We start from the raw sequence: 17965 nt of genomic DNA on the forward strand, positions 1-17965 counted from the left end.
CTATGACCTCTGTTTTTTATGGCTTATTGTCCTTCCGTTTTCGCAAAGGTTGAAACCGGTTCAAACTTCATATCTTTTTTTCACATAGAAGGTTATTACGAAAGGGCATGATATTTACACATATTACGATGATATTTATAATGTGCAATTCCAAACAATTTTGCTACTTTTGTCGGATTACGGAAGCACGGATACGTTTCACTATTTCAAATGAGGTTGATGAAGGCAGCATACGAGAAAAGGAGTAATGCTGCAGCGCAATTCTTTGCTGCTGTGTTTTCTCTTAAAAATTAATTTCAATAATCTCTATCGAGCAGTTTAACAATGAGAATTGTAGCGAATAAATACCTTTGTGCTGAAAATTAAAATAATCAATTTTCCAACGTGTTGAAGCCCAAAACATGCAAATTATTGCATATTTGTTTTGTGCTTCAATACGTTGGATAATTGATTATTTTAATTTTCAGCACAAAGGTATTTATTCGTTATTTCGTTGGCTTAAGCGGGCCGTACGTTTGCGCTCTACTTTCTTTTTTCTTTCTTCTTATTTTGAATTTTGTTTGTATTTGTTGTATCTGTAGTTTTGAATTTTGCTTCATTTTTCTTATTTAGTCTTGTTATTGTTTTAATTTGATTTGCATTTTTGACAATTATTTTTTCTTATGTGCTTCAGTTTTTTGTTGTTGTAATGTCTCAAATTAATAGGTTTTGTAATCTTCGTATTAAGAAGTTTCGCTTTTTGAATCATTTAAATTTTCTTCAAGAATGTAGATGCAGGAAAATTATTCCGAATTTTATTTCTTTGAAATGTAACTTACCACGCTCTGTAAAAATTGATAAAGTTATCTTTCGGTCGAAATTGGCTCTACTTAAAGCTTCGATCCAAGAAACTAGGAAACGTCTCTCGTTTATTGAACGTGAGCTCTATGATTTGCATCTCTCTATTTCAAATTCTATTTCTGATTTTGATGATGTTGATAGAATGTCTTGGTCTAGAACCCTTCGTTCTTCAGAGAATCATCAACTTGTTTTGAAAAAGAAATTAGCTAAGCTTTGTAAAAATTCGAAAGTTGTTCCAGCGGAAAATTTACCAGTGGTTAATAAAAATGTTGTCGTTAATATTTCTACTGTTCTTTTAAACAGCTCTTAAATTAATGCTCTAAAATGCAATAATAATTTTGCTCTGGCCAGCAAACCTTCTTTCCCTAAGCTTATTGCTCCTATTGAGAAAGCCTTTAAATTTAGTTCCTTATCTTCCACTCAAAAAGATTGCGTTAGGCATCTTATTGCTTCCAATGTGGAGTTTAATTCTAGAATTTCCAAACCCGTCTTTACTAATACTGTTAGTCGTACGGTAAAGAATTTAATTTCTAATTCAGATATAGTTGTTACCAAAGCTGACAAGGAAGGTCAAATTGTTGTTCTTGACAAATCATCTTATGTTGACAAAACTAATGATTTGATTTCTTCTGGTCCAGACTAAGAGATTTCTAATGATCCTTGTGATTATGTGTTAAAGACTATTTCTTCTGCTGTCAAGTCTGTTCAGTCTATTCCATTAAATATTAAACGCTCTGTTATTTCTTCTATTGCTAATTGTGCTAGATTTTATGCTTTACCCAAGGTACATAAAGCTGGCATTCTTTTCAGCCAGATTGTTTCCAATATTGGTATGGCTTCTTATAACTTGCGAAATATTTAGTCTCTGTGTTTACTTCTCTTATGAGTCATAACGTATTTACTATGAAAAAATCTATCGATTTTGTCAAAAAAATTCCGAATTTCGTTCCATATAATTCTTATGGCTTCGTATGGCTTCTTTTGATGTGAACTCATTATTTACGAACGTTCCGGTCGAGGGTTCATTGTTATGCCTTCAGAGTACACTTTCTGAATTTCATTTTACGTCTAAGGAAATTGAGGATTTAGTTTTCCTCACGCATACTTGTCTAAAGCAATGTTCCTTTGTTTTTAATGGTAAATTTTATACTATGTCACATGGTCTAGCTATGGGAAACCCACTTAGGCCCATCCTTAGTGATATTTACATGCATTATTTTGAGACTAAGTTGTTTCAGAAACTACAGTTTCAATTCTATGTTCGCTATGTTGACGGCTGTTTTGTTCTTATGAACCACGATCAACTTAGCATTGATGAAGCTTTATCTATTTTAAATTCCATTGATCCTCATATTCAATTCTCTTGTGAAAAAGAACAGAATAATTGCCTTCCATTTCTGGATGTTCTCGTTTCTCGAACTGAATCAGGTTTTGAAACTACGGTTTATCGTAAACCTTTTGCTGTTTCCTTACCCCCACACAGATTATCGCCTCACCCTCCTAATCAAAAATATTCTGCTTTCAACACATTTGTTTATCGTGCAATGAATATTTGTTCTACACCTGAGCTTCTTAATGCGGAACTTAATTATTTAGGAGCTGTGGCTGTTGATAGAGACTATCCGCCCACCTTAGTTGATTCCATTTATAAAAAACTTTGCAAAAAATCTCAAAATATTGTTCTTAATGGAACTTTCAACACTAAGAATTTGGTTGTTCTGCCTTTCTTTCCTGGTACAGTAGTTTTCAGGTTGCTAAGATTCTGAAGCGATTCCAATTCCAAGTGGTGTTTTCTCCCATTAATAAACTTTCGTTCTCTTCTCTTAAAGATTCTATTCACCCTCTCAATTGTTGTGGGATCTACAAAATTGTTTGCAATTTCGGATTCGGATACATTGGACAGGCCCGCCGTTCTTTGAAATTTCGCATCAAAAAGAGCATCAAAGCCATGTGAAATGCAATAATTTGCATGTTTTGTGCTTCAATACGTTGGATAATTGATTATTTTAATGGGAATTGTGATGATAGAAAACAATTTATTGATATTTAGTTTTTGTACAAGAGGTATTTTTCGTCTAGACAAATTTTGCAAACTAATTTGCTGGGTAATAATGTTTTGTAAGGCATTATTATCCAGAAAATTAATGAAAGTTTTAGAAATTGCAGTTTCTCAAAATTTCTTTTCAACAACTAGTTCATTCTTTAAAGCGGTGTTCAGTAGCTTTTTAAATGTATACAGGTTGTCTCATCAACCCCAGATGAAATCTGCACAATATGATTCCTCGCTTGAAGTATATAAACTAGAAAAGCATTTATATAGTCCATTGTTTTCGAGCAAAAATGGCAGATGACATCATATCCGGTGTTCAGAATTAAACAAGTACAACCAGCTATTCCACAGTCGCTTTTATGTTTCTATATGAGCAGTCGATACTTTGAACATTTTTCTATACAGAGTTTCACACATACCGGTGCTCGTGTTGCAGAAAATGCTTTTTTACTTGCATACCGGACGTGATGTCCTAGAGATGCAGTTCTCTGGGATATTTTTTATGTACTCCAAAGTGAGAAATGAAACTGCTGAGTTTATCCGATGTCGACAGTGCATACCCATGCATGTTCATTAAATCCGAAATAAAAATAAAAAGAAGCATATTGAAATAACTTATTTTAATAAAATACTAAAAGCTTCTTATTTATTATTATTTTTTTTAAGTTGGAACAATTTTGCTTATGAATCTCTGATTGTATTTTATTGTGACTTGAGTTGTGAAATGATTGTAAAATGTTTGCAATTAATGATGTACCGTTACTTAAAGTTGATGTTTGCTTTTATAGTGCTGCGCAAAGCTTTTGATATGTTCGATCGAGACAAAAGAGGTTGCATTCATACCAACATGGTGGCTACAATTTTGAGGACACTTGGACAAACTTTTGAAGAGAAAGACCTTAAGGACCTCATTCAAGAAATTGATTCAGACGGTATGCAAGACGTATCTTGTTAATTTATTCTATGCAGTGAAACCTGGGTTAGTTGACCACTTGCGGTGCATTACATTAGTGGTCAACTTCAACAGTTGGTCAACTTACAAAGGTTGATTTATATGATAACGGCTAATTCCATGCCTGAAAAAAGCGGTCAACTTAGACAGATGGTCAACTTACAAGGGTGGCCCACTTCACAGGTTTTACTGTATTTGATTTCGTAATAGGAGTAGATTTTATTTAAAAACCTTTTAAAAATTTTTTTAAACATTGCTTTTAAACATTTAAAATTAGTAGCTATTTCGTTTTCAAATTATTATCATACATCATCAAATCAATCGTAATCATATCTCACATATCACCACACATATTACACATATCATCAAATCATCATCATGTATCTCATAATCTGTTTACTCCGTCAGATATCCGTCCGTAATAACTTGAAAGGACTTCGTTTTGCTTCTCACTTGGCTTGTTGGCAACAATCCGTTCATAAGACGTTATAAATATTGTAGAAATACAAAAATGTTTTTCATAAGTAGAATCTTAAAGCGCCAGATACAAACCAAAAACCTTCTACTGAAAAAATACATTTATGGTCAAATATTTTGCAATAAAGTGCTTTAGAAGTACAAATAAAAGTATTTTGACGTTTATTTCTTTCCTGACAAGGAGGCGTGGTATTTGTATTTCGCTGTAAGTGCACGCCTCGTGACATTGAAATAAAACTTTTTTCTTCGTGGATGTAACGTGTACTTTCACCACAAAACTTCTGAGAGAGCATTCTTCTTGGAAAAATAGTGACATGTGAATTTAATTAAGTATTACGGAAACGCTTTGATAAACGCGTTCAATTAGAAAAACGCAAATGCATTTTTTTAACACTAATTAAAACACAAATTGAGGTTGTGAAAAGCAAAGGGATGCAAGTGGACTTTTAAAGTTTTGAGTAAGATTTGAGCATCGAATCAAGTGTTTTTTTAACAGAATCATTAATTAAAATCAGTTGATTTATTTTTATAAATAAATTTTGCATTTTTAAAATATATTGCTCTAAATTTAACTACTCTGCAGAATACTATCTTAACTGCAACATACAAAATTACATAGATCCCTCTTTCTGTGTGTGTGAGATATTTACATTCTTGCAACATTACTTTTTCTCTAATATTACAGTTCAGAACAAAATAAAAGTTTGCAGTTTTTCCTATACACCATGACTTAAGAAAAGTAATTGTTCAACATATCATTTTACAATAAAAACGTACTTGACGATGGAAACCTTATCTTTAAGCAAAGCATAAAACAAAACCACATCTTATCTAAGCATTATAACGCATTTATAAATTAAAAAAATGTATTGAATTGTAAGAGAAATCTTAATTTTAAAAGTAAGTTGAATAGATTTACCTATTGTACGAAATATATTATGTTTATAAATGTAAAGTAATTAATATCTTCAAATTTTTGAAGATTTAAAAAAATAAAAAACATCTGATTTAAATAAATCAAAAATTCAACTTTTTGATTAAAAAAAATCACCAACCCTGAATAATTTTCCTTTTAAATTAAAAAACTCAATTTATGGTCAAATTTTTGCCGTTAATTTCATTTCATTCTTTTAAAGTATCTCTATTTTATACATGAACTTCCCTACTTTTCGTCTTTAAATGTAGGTAGAGATATAAGAGGACTGCGTACAATCATGCACCTTGCATCTGTTTCATTTAATAGCGTACAACAGTTATTTTTCCAATTCTTTATCTACTGACATGAGAGCAAAAGACTGAGTTATAGCACAAAGAGAGGAAATCACACCCTGGGAACCTAGGTTGAAGTTTAACGACAGTCTATTCCTTTTCCTTTTTTCACAGAAAAATAAGAGAAGAAAAAAGAAATGTTATGATGAATTCTAAATTTAAGCTGTAAAGCATCTGGTTTAATAAAGTAATTTTATGAAGCCAAAACCACAATACTGTCAACATGGCATCTAAAAACGTTGAAAAGCAAATGTTCCAAGAGTCTTTGGGAACTAATAAAACTTTAAGCTGGCTAATTATTTTTTTTATACAAACTGCGAATATCAAACTCATTTGCACTAGCTAGTATGTATTTGAACACACGTGTCGCACATTAATTTTATTTATGCAATTTATTCTTCAAAGATGTCAGTGAAGAAATAATGGACCTTAAAGAAATTTTTTTTTGAACATTTTTCGACGAGGAGGAATCTTCACTTGCAAATGAGGATTATATTGAAAAATAAATAAATAAATAAATAAATAAATAAATCTTTGCTTTCTGTTCAGTTAGAATGAAAATGATATTTTAGTGTTTGTTTTCAACGGACCATCAATTTTTATACTTTTGCTTGATTCCGTAAGGGCTTTTGCCTTCTGAGAATTACCATAACAGTTACCTTTCAGTATGTATTTTGAAAATCAGAGTGTGGTTCTTTATGTATAGTATTCCATTCTTTGTAGATTTTTTACAATTAATTATATTTTTTTATAGGAAGTGGTGAATTAGAATTTGACGAATTCCTGACACTCACTGCCAGATACCTCGTTGATGAAGATTCAGAAGCGATTCAAGAAGAGTTGCGAGAAGCATTTCGAATGTACGATAGGGAAGGAAATGGATACATCCACGTGAGGGATCTGAGAGAGATATTGAGAGCGCTTGATGATCAACTGACGGAGGATGAACTTGACGAAATGATTGCCGAAATTGATACAGATGGATCTGGCACCGTAGACTTTGATGGTAAGCTTAGTTAGCCCCATACATATTTTTTGCATTGAAAGTTGCATTTGATTATAATTTTGTGTCTTATCACGTTGAATCAGTTGAGGTTTTCTGGAGTACAAGGAATAGTTCTCTCTTTTTGCTGTTATTTAATTGTTATTCACTATTCACAAGTTGAGTTTGGAGTTTTATTTCCATAATTTTGTATACAAGTCTGTAAAATTTAAATGAAAAAGTATAATTTGCTAAATAACAACTTACTTATGTGCCTATTGGTATGGTAAAGTTTTTTGAAAATTGCGTTTAAAAATTTGAAAAAAAAAAAAAAAAAAACCCTATTTTTTACAGAATGAAAATACATTTTTAAGAAGTAAAACAAAGTACGTAGAATTAAATTTTGTGTGAAATATTACTTTAATACTCATAAGTATAAATATAAGTATATGCATATATATACAGAATGAGTTCGATCGAATCTGCCATACGAAAGGGGGTGATAGATGAGCCCAAGCGGAGCATAGAACCACCCTTTATCATGTCCAATCCTTAACCGTAACCGAGTTATGGTAAATTTAAGGAAAATGAGTAAAAGAACAAAATTCTGTGAAAATGACCGATTTCTGAAATATCTTGTAAGACCTACAAGGAAAATAAGTACATATTTAGAGAAAGCAGACTAAATCCTACAAAATGATAAATTTCGCATTAAGATAGTCGCATTTTACCGAGAGCTACAAGCTTTGAAACATTGGACACACTCAGAATTAAAATGGTGCCAACATTTTTAATCGACATTTTCAAAAACAACCGTAAGAGCTACAATCAGGCAAATCTGCAAAAAACTGGCCCATTCTATTAACGTTCAGATGATACAACAATAAATCATATTGGGCTTCAAGTTCAGCTGAAATTCAGACTTTTGTTTGAAACAGTGTAAAAATCTGCATTCGTTAAAAAAGAAAAACCAGCGAAGAGTTGCACTTTTCTGTTTTGAATTTTCTGTTTCACGATAGCATGCTGCTTTCTTTGTTTAAGAAAATGATATTTTTATATAAAAATAATAGTTTTAACAATTTAATAAAGAGAAAAAACACATGAGATAACGATTCGTAGAAATAAAAGAAGCATTACTTTCCCGTGCTTTTCACAAAGGGAAAATCAAGAACAAAAAATGTTACACCAACTTCAATTAGTACATTTAATAAGCCTTCAAAATTTACAATAGCTGCTGAAATTTGTCGCCGCCACACTTGATACACGCTCTTATCCTTTTGCGAACGGAAACAACCGTTGCTCTTAGAGAAATTTCATTCCTTGGTTTCCCTATTGCTTCAGCAAGCCGGCCGCTCAATTCTTGCAAACTTGCTTCTTCTGTTTTGTAAACTTCTTGTTTTAAGAATCCCCAAACAAAGAAGTCCACTGGCGTCAGGTCTGGAGATCTAGGGGGCCAAGGGATGGGGCCCATACGACCAATCCATTGAGGATACTGTTCAGTTAGAAATTCCCGAACGGCATTTGAAGAATGTGCAGGGACTCCATCGTGTTGGAAAATGATTTCCGCCCTCTCCTGAACAGGAATAGTATCAAGAAGGTCAGGCAAATGATGTTCAATGAACTCTAAATATGAGCATCCTGCATTATAAGACCTTAAAACGTTTACAGACGCATCAAATGATTTCCGATTACGATTTATGATTGTGAAAAATATCGTCTGAAAATAAGAAGCATTTGTTTAACAAAACAATTAATAATAAAAACTAAACAGAATTATTCATTTGTCATAATATTTTATGTATCGTTTGCCTCTTTTTAATCTTTTGATATTTTGTAAATGTGTTTGGGAAAATGCTAGAATTATGATTGCTTTTACAGTAAGTCAGTAGAGAGTGTGTTTTTAGTTTTTGAAAGTTTTCGTTAAAGTTTCTAAAGATAAGTTGCTATATTTTTTTCCCGATTTTTGGGTATGTCTCGATTTTCTAACGAAGAGTATGCTGATATGCATTTCGTGTACGGATTTTGTGATGGTAATGCTCGCAGAGCCGAGAAAGAATACCGTCTCCGTTACCCAAATCGTTCTGCACCTAATCGAGCTGTGTTCGCCTCTATGCATCGAAAGCTCAGGGAGACAGGTTCATTTGGTACGATGTTCGAGAGGGGCCAGGATCACCGTTCTGCCGATGTGGAGCAGTATGTGCTGGACCGAGTAGTGGAAAACCCAAGTGTGAGTTCACGCTCGATTGCTATTGAAGGTGGACTGTCACAACGTAAAGTGATTAAAACATTGCACCAAAACAAGTATCACCCGTATCATTTTACTCTAGTACAAGAACTGCGCAATTCAGATTTAGAAACGCGGGTAACATTTTGCAGATGGCTACTAGCCCGAGACACTGATGATCACCATTTTCTAAGAAAGATATTGTGGACAGATGAGTCGCTGTTCACTAGAGGGGGTATCATAAATTTGCATAACTGGCATCATTATGCTGAACATAATCCTTTCTTAACCCGAAACTCATCATTCCAAACTCGATTCCGCATAAATGTTTGGCTTGGCGTAATAGGAGATCATTTAATTGGTCTGTATGTGTTTCGAGGTAACCTAAAAGGAAACATATGTTTAGAGTTCATTGAACATCATTTGCCTCACCTTCTTGATGCTATTCCTGTTCAGGAGAGGGCAAAAATCATTTTCCAACACGATGGAGCCCGTAAACATTCTTCGAATGCCGTTCGGGAATTTCTAACTGAACAGTATCCCCAATGGATTGGTCGTACGGGCCCCATCCCTTGGCCCCCTAGATCTAGAGCCCCTATAACTGGAGAGGCCGAAGCATCCGCCATTTTGGAGCAAGCGTACTACAGGGAAAGCTACCTTTATTGGCAATCATTCGCCAAATAGGGAACGAGCGAGTCGGAGAGCGAAGGTGAGCATTGGCGAAATTTTGGAAACAGTTGGCGTCGTTTCCAGGCTGCCAGTCACTTCGTGGGCTATTAATTATCCCTTTCCTTTTTCTTTCTGCATCTACTGGAAATCTGAAGAGCTGAAATCCTTTTTTGGAGCCGTTTACACAATTAACAGCCGAACAACCACCTATTTGACTCAATGTAACACATGCTAAAGAAATGTAAACATCAGCAGCAATGTTATCGCTACGAAGCACTGGATCAAGTTTGCTCCAAAATGGCGGATGCGTCGGCTCCTCCACTATAGGGGCCTTACCTAGATCCACAGACCTGACGCCAGTGGACTTATTTGTTTTGGGATTCTTAAAACTTGAAATTTACAAAACAGAAGTAGCAAGTTTGCAAGAATTGAGTGACCGGCTTGATGAAGCAGTAGAGAAACTAAGGAATGAAATTTCTCTAAGAGCAACGGTTGTTTCCGTTCGCAAAAGGGCAAGAGCGTGTATCAGGTGTGGCGGCGACCAATTTCAGCAGCTATTGTAAATTTTGAAGGTTTATTAAATGTACTAATCGATGTTGATGTAACATTTTTACTTTTTTCTATATCTAATAAATAGAAGAAAGTATTGGATTCGTGCAAATTTTCGAATTTCGAATTTTGACGGATTCGAACGTTTTGAGGTGTGCTGAGTCCATTTCGACTATTTTTGGAAAATGTCTGTCTGTCTGTGTGTATGTGTGTGTATATGTGTGTCACGTCTGTGTGTGACCAGTTTTTTGTGGCCGCTCTACAGCAAAAACTACCGCATGAAATTGAACGAAATTTGGTGCACATATGTGCCCCTATGTGAACGTGTGCCCATTGGTTTTTGGCGCGAATTTCTCCAAGGGGGGTGGAGCAATGGGACGTTTTTTGAGTTACGCGTGCTTGCTATTCCTCAGAAAGTAACTGGCGGAATAAACAAAATTTGGTCCACATGTTGCCCCTAACAGGAGCAGGTGCTGATTCAATTTTGGTGTCAATAGCTCAAACAGGGGTTGAGTTATAGAACGTTTTTTGTCGTCAATTGTGACTGCTGTATCTCAAGAAATAACGAACGGAATCAAACAAAATTTTTTTGACAAGTAGCCCTAAGTGGGTATAAGAGCTAATTTTATTTTGGTGTCAACAGCTAAAAAGGGGGTAGCGCAATCGCCCGTTCTTTTTTCCATTGTGAGTGCCCTATCTCAAGAAGTAATGCTACGTTCTGGTTGAAATTTGGAATATATCTGAATCCATACGTAAACAGGCTTTGGTTCAATTTTGACTCCAATCGCTCCAAGAGGTGTTGATTTTTTTTTTTTTTTTTGCGAATAAAAATAGCTTTATTAATGCAACAATAAGAAAGATAAATCGTAATAGATTGTCGTCTGCGTATTTCTCGTGATTTTAATTGTATGGAAATGATCGGAAATATTATCTCAATGATTTAAAATTTTTAACTGTTGCCATCTTATGTTTGTTAACAAATAAAATATTTGTAATTAATTCAAGCAAGGCTTTTAAAATAACTTTCAATATTTGCTCTTTGCTTTGCTTTTGCAATAATTCAGATATTGGGATGGTCGTCAAGTTTTTGCATGTATAATTTTGTTTTTATTAGGAATATTGCTTCTTCGTCAAGCATGGGGAGGGATGAGAAAAAGGGAAAATATAGAAGAAAGTTCCGTGATGGCCACAACATACTAGTTTGTTATTGATTTTCTCTTTGTGAAAAGCATGGGAAAGTAATGCTTCTTTTATTTCTACGAATCGTTATCTCATGTGTTTTTCTTCTTTATTAAATTGTTAAAACTATTATTTTTATATAAAAATATCATTTTCTTAAACAAAGAAAGCAACATGCTATCGTGAAACAGAAAATTCAAAACAGAAAAGTGCGACTCTTTGCTGGTTTTCCTTTTTTAACGAATGCAGATTTTTACACTGTTTCCAACAAAAGCCTGACGTTCAGCTGAACTTGAAGCCCAATATGATTTATTGTGGTATCATCTGAAAGCTAATAAAATGGGCCAGTTTTTGGTAGGTTTGCCCGATTGTAGCTCTTACGGTTGTTTTTGAAAATGTCGATTAAAAACGTTGGCACCATTTTAATTCTGAGTAAGTCCAATGTTTCAAATCTTGTAGCTCTCGGTAAAATGCGACTATCTTAATGCGAAATTTATCATTTTGTAGGATTTAGTCTGCTCTTTCTAAATATGTACTTATTTTCCTTGTAGGTCTTACAAGATATTTCAGAAATCGGTCATTTTCACAGAATTTTGTTTTTTTTTACTCATTTTCCTTAAATTTACCAAAACTCGGTTATGGTTAAGGAGTGAACACGATAATGGGTAGTTCTATGCTCTGCTTGGGCTCTTCTATCACCCCCTTTCGTATGGCGGATTCGATTGAACTCACCCTGTATACACACATAGAATCAACATTGCTTGAATCACATACTGTAATTAGTACGGAAGTATATGATTCTTGATATTTATATTATCAGTGACTACATTAATACCAAAGTTTTGCAATGGCTTTTCTTTTGTGTTGCTTACTCCGTCATGAAGTAGTTCTGTGCGTAATTTGCGGTTGTTGTCACTGCTGATAGCAGCAGTAACATGCTATCACCTTGTTATCCCATTTGCTTTGGTATCTGCCTAAAATATTGGTGAAATCTTGTGTACTGTTACCCACTCCCAGCACCAGGCTTTTCAGGAAAATCTTTCAGCTGATGTGTGCAGAAAAAAAGTTTTAAACTAACAGAATATCACAATTAAAAAAGAGAAGTATACTTTGCACAATTATTTTGAAGTTAGGATCCTTTTAATTTCTCAGAAGTTTATTAACAACTTTTCTATAGGAGCTTCAAGCTTTCTTTTCAACCTTTGTCCTACATACAGCAAATTTTTCCCATATCATGTCACATAAAGAGACCTTCCTTTACTTTGGCTGCAGTTAATTCAGGAAATGTATAAAGCAAAGGTTTGAAACACCGACTACCTTGGTTTAGAGCAGTCATGAATAACCTTTTTACAAACAAAAGGCGCGCCTAATATTAAGATGAATATCACGGGACAGAAAACTTTAACTTTTTTATTGATAGCTTGAAAAAACACGAAACGGAATGAAAATTAGAAGCCAAGCACTGTTATTATCAATACTACTTGCTTATTTAATAAATATCAAACTGTCATAAGTTGTTTAGAAACCAATTTCTGACTGTTTAGCTCCAAACTTGCTGCAATCACTCTTTACTCCCGAACGAAGATGATATGTTTTTTCGGAAGGTTCAGTGGATCACATTGATTAGCTTCGCGGACCTCATGTAGCCCATGGGCCGGTTGGGCACTGCTGGTCTAAAGCTTTTACGAAGTGCTTTATCAAATGAAGTTTCATATGAAGTAGAAAATGCAGAATATTTTCTAGGTTAGCAAAAGTCTTTTCAATAACAGTTGTACTGTCAATTTCCAATCTTTTTCTTACTGATCACCCTCTCGTACTTCAAAATTAACTCCTCTCTCTACTATCCATCTCATATAGGAAGCGTGCGTTTCTTGTTACAATCCCAAAAACTAACAGTTCATTTTCATGATTAGCATGTTCAATGAAGAAAACGAAAGCATACATTGAACAAGGAATATATATATATAAGAATTTAATAAAGTTAAACATGTTAACCCTGCATGCCAACGCACAGAGACCAACTTTCCGCCATGGAATTGAACCCATCTTTTAGTTGATCAGCTGTCTTGCTGCTTACAGTTGCCACAATCCTTACTCGCAACTGATTCAAACTGACTTCATCCAGATGCACCAGAGATTTAATGCAATCCAAGCGAATTAGTCAAGAGGCATTAGATCAGGTGTTCTTAGATTAAGGGCTGTTTCTTGCTGAGGGTTAATACAACAGATGCACCTCTTCATAAGTTATACTATTCAGTTCCTAGAAAACGATGGTTATTCTTTCTTTTAAGAAGAACATTTCTCCAAAATCTTATGAAAGAAATCAGTACATTAGTGTTTTCATAAGAATGGGTCGTAATTTTTGTGTCCCTGTGTTTAAGTTTGTTCGGAATGATGGTCGAATTTCAACAGCATTTTTTGCAGCTCAAAGAGTGCCCAATTGTTATTGAAGCACATTTGATTTCGTTGTGAAGAAGCAGAGCGTTTAGGTTTCCTAATGATTCAGTCAGTGATGAGCCTAAAATGTGCTATCAAGATAAGATTGCAGCAAGAATATTGCTGTGAAAAACTAAATATACATCCTCAAAACAGCAAGAAATGAAATTTCTTTCTTGACTTCCAACTAAGAATGTGAAACACCAGGTTCCAGCAATTTTTTTTTATTTAGCCGTGTTCTAGTAGGTCTGCGGAACCTCCAGGAATGCCACTAAATCATTTAATTCACTTTGTGAGAAGAGTTGAAGATCTTTACTTCCTGTTGTATTGCACTATTCATCAGGGGCAACCTCTTCTTCTTTGAAGTCGGAAGATATAGCTTTAAAATTTTCTGTGGGTTTTGGCAGTGCTTTATTTGGATGGGGCAAGGGGAGGGTCCCTCAAAACATTTGGTATTTATTCTAAAAATAATGCAAATGTAATGTGAATTGCTTTCAAATCATATATATATATATATTTTATGAGTCCTCCCCTCCCTACCCCAAGGTGAGTTCATTAAACATTTTTTTCCCATCAACAGCACTGGTTTTAAGGTTTTCTTTTTTACTAATGCGTATCTAAGATGTTTGACTTAATAAACTATTAATTAGAAAATGACAAAATAATACTAATAAGTTTATATGAGCAAATATGAATTATGTGTTAACTGTATACGGATTAAAACAAAAACAGCACTCCGAAAATTTCATTTTGTCAAAAAACTACGTGATGGAATTTTTTTGTTAGTTTTTCAAAAAATACATTCTCAAAATGCATCAGATACATTCCTTATAGTAGGGGAGATAGCGACCGAAATTTTACGACAATATATATAAGGCCAGAATTTTTTTAAATATTAGATTAGTTTACTTAAAAGAAGAAAACGCGAGTCTACCAAAAAGTTATCGTTGCAATAATTAATAAAAAATTTTGCAATATGTTGCAAAAACTTGTGAAATTGTCTTATATATATAAGGCTGAAACTCGGTAATATTATTGATTACGTATAAACATAACGAAAAATATATGTCTACCGCGTCCGAAGCGTTGCCGTGCCGTGTCTACCACCCACGCAAGGTGCGAAAAAATCAGTCAATTTTGACTTAAATATATAAGCCTAAAATTTTTTTTAGTAACTGTATACAATGTATAAAATATAAAAACAAAAGTCTACCAGTTGTGTTACGTTGCAAAGGCATGATAGACGTCACGGAATGTCGACCTCGTACCTCTATGTACCGTTTATCGGGCCGCTAGCGCTCGCTCGAAAAAGTTTGCTTGTCGTCGCGAAATTTCAATAAATAAAGCTGATTTATTTTTTAATAAATAGTTTAAATCCTGTTTTTATTAAAATTTTTAGTCTACCGTGACTAAGAGGTTGCTTAGTCTTTGGTAGACGTTGCTTAAATTATAAAGTAGTCGGAAAAGTATGATTATTTTATCTTTTCATTCTTTATAAATGGAAATTTTTCAATTATTATTTTTTTTCATGATTACAATTTTCTATCATATTTAAATTGATATTCATATTTTTGTTACATTATTCATATATATATATATATATATATATATATATATATATATATATATATATATATATATATATATATATATATATATATATATATATATATATATATATATATATATATATATATATATATATATATATATATATATATATATATATATATATATATATATATATATATATATTTTTTAACTTCTTCAAAAATATTTTGAATCACCACCTTTTCAAATACATTTCGTAAATGGGGAAGTAAAGCTGTTTATTCATCTACTGCGAAGAAAGGAGAAGGGAAGGACACACCTTTAATAACCTTCGGTCCTATAGTGGAGGAGCCGACGCATCCGCCATTTTGGAGCAAACTTGATCCAGTGCTTCGCGGCGATAGCATTGCTGCTGATGTTTATATTTCTTTAGCATATGTTAAATTGGGTCAACAGATAATAGCCATCTGCAGAACTGAAAAATCTGTCTTACTGCATTTACTGGAAAATAACAGATTTTTTAAAAAATAATAAGCACTTTTCATAATGCACTCAAAAGTACAAAATAACTTTTCTGGGTCAGAAAGGACATTTTAAGAATTCCTGTAGTTTTCAAAAATTTCCAAGAAAATGACACCACAAACGAAGAGCGCACTTTTCTTCGTTTGTGAAATCTTTTTCTTCAAAGAATTAAAAACTACAAGAACACTTAAATTGTCTTTTCTGACCCAGAAAAGTTATTTTGTCCTTTTGAGTGCATTATGAAAAGTGTTTGTTATTTTTTTAAAAAAAATCTGTTATTTTAAAGTTTTTCGTTTTCAAACAAAATTTTACTTTAGAATTTGATTTTTTAACGTTACGTTGTACCTTAAGGTTGAACAAATCATTTAATAAAATTCTGAAGTTTGTAAGTGGTCTAATTGCTGAGTATACGCAAAAGAATGGTTCACAACATATAAGTAACTTGGGATAAAGATCCTAATACGTCTTTTTACTTAGCCCCGTTATCGATTATTGGCATAGATGCATAGATGAGGATAAAAACCCTAAGAAAGCAACGTCAGTGAATAAATTTCATTCTTGCTCCAGAGAGGACTTGCTTCAAAGTTTTCATTATGATTACTATTAACATTACATTTGCAAGACAACAAAAATTTGCAACAATGGATTTTATATTTAAACATTTAATGGGGAAATTACATCAAATTTGCTATTTTCCATCCTAACCGAAATAATAATGTTACTTCAGAATTTTAAATTTTCAGCCTTAAGTTGTACCTTAAGATTAAGCAAATCATTTAGTAAAATCCAGAAGTCTCTTAGTGATCTAGTTGCTGAAATATAAGCAAAAGTACGCCTCAGATTTACTCTATGACAATCAGGCCAAGTGTAATAAAAGTGCTTAAAAAACATCAATTCTGAACAACCAAAATTTCTCATCTATGATGGATTCTTTTTATTATATCTAATGAAAGAAATTCCATCATCTAATGATATTGAGAAAATTATTAAGTATGTTCAGCAGTATTCGTAATAATTGTTTTTGACACGTACCCCGTTTCCTTCCATAAAAGATAACGAACATATCGCCGCCTCAGAGCAACAGTAAGATATCTTATCCCAGAAATAACACTAAGATATCTTACTGTTGTTCTGTGGCGACGATATATTAAGCGGAACTCACAGAGGTCAAAAAATTCAGATAGGAGACTCTGCAACACGTCCCTCTGACTTTTTGAATCAATTAAAAAATATTACTTTTAAAGAAAATTTGCTAGAATATTTACTAACAAACTGGGAACGAGATAACAAAGCGATTTATTTTGAAGATAAATTTGTGTATATTAACTACAAACAGTGTTATAGATTTGAAACCATCAACAGAAAAGTTGTAAAAATAGTCGATCATACTCAATCGTGCCCCAGACCGCGAAAAATCCGACACAAAAATGATTTACCATCTTTGTAATTTTTGAAGCGCTGCAGCCTCCATATGACGTCCACCTACGATGTTCAGATACTGATGTATTAGTTATATATTGGCTAACATGAAGTTTGTGAATTCTTAAATAAAGGTCTGGATGGAAGTTGGCGTTGGAAAATCAATAAAAAGTATCAATGTCTCTGAACTTTACAAGAATTTAGGAGAAACCGTTTGTTCCGCCTTGGTTGCTTTACACGCAATGACTGGTTGCGATCAAAATCCGTCTTTCTTCCGAAAAGGAAAAGTTCGACCTTACGTTCTATTTACAAAGTCGGAAGAATACACAGAAGCGTTAACAAATTTGAGTAAGCCATCGCACAATGTAAAATGCATGACGCAAATTCGAATACAACTCGACATTTCGGAAGAGTTGTGCGCCGAATGTACTGACAAAATAAAATGGAAAGAATTAATGATGCAAGAGCCATGACGTTTTTAGAAGAGTATAAAATTTTTGAAAAAAAGATAAAGTAATTCTCGAAAACGTGAAGGGTTTTGATCCGTCATCCTTAACCCTATGTTAGTCTGAACTTCGTGAACATTTCCTCAGAACAGCTTGCATTTCGCAAATTTGGACAAATTTTCATTTAAAAAATCTGACAAGCTTATCACCTCTTGATTGTGGGTGGAAAATTGAGGACAACTGAAAAGTTTTTAAATGGTTTACTAAAAACAATTACCGCAAGCAATAAAAGATGTTACATTCGAAGCATAGCCTTCTGCCTCACCACATCGAATTTTCGAAACATCGCTTCGAGGTGCACTCTCCCATGCTACGAACTAACTTTGTGCCAAATTTCATG

The 17965-nt window shown here is 33.5% G+C and overlaps 1 protein-coding gene across 1 annotated transcript in view; it reads left to right on the plus strand.

The window, feature by feature from the left end:
• The window catches only part of LOC129223178 (troponin C-like), a 31211-nt gene that overhangs the window by 11570 nt on the left and 1676 nt on the right, over nucleotides 1-17965 (plus strand). The window contains exons 3-4 of the mRNA XM_054857748.1: nucleotides 3679-3822; nucleotides 6343-6594. Coding sequence (XP_054713723.1) covers nucleotides 3679-3822; nucleotides 6343-6594 — 396 coding nt within the window. The remainder of the gene's footprint in view (nucleotides 1-3678; nucleotides 3823-6342; nucleotides 6595-17965) is intronic.

Source organism: Uloborus diversus, chromosome 1 (genome assembly GCF_026930045.1).
Source record: "Uloborus diversus isolate 005 chromosome 1, Udiv.v.3.1, whole genome shotgun sequence".
Lineage (NCBI taxonomy): Eukaryota > Metazoa > Arthropoda > Arachnida > Araneae > Uloboridae > Uloborus > Uloborus diversus.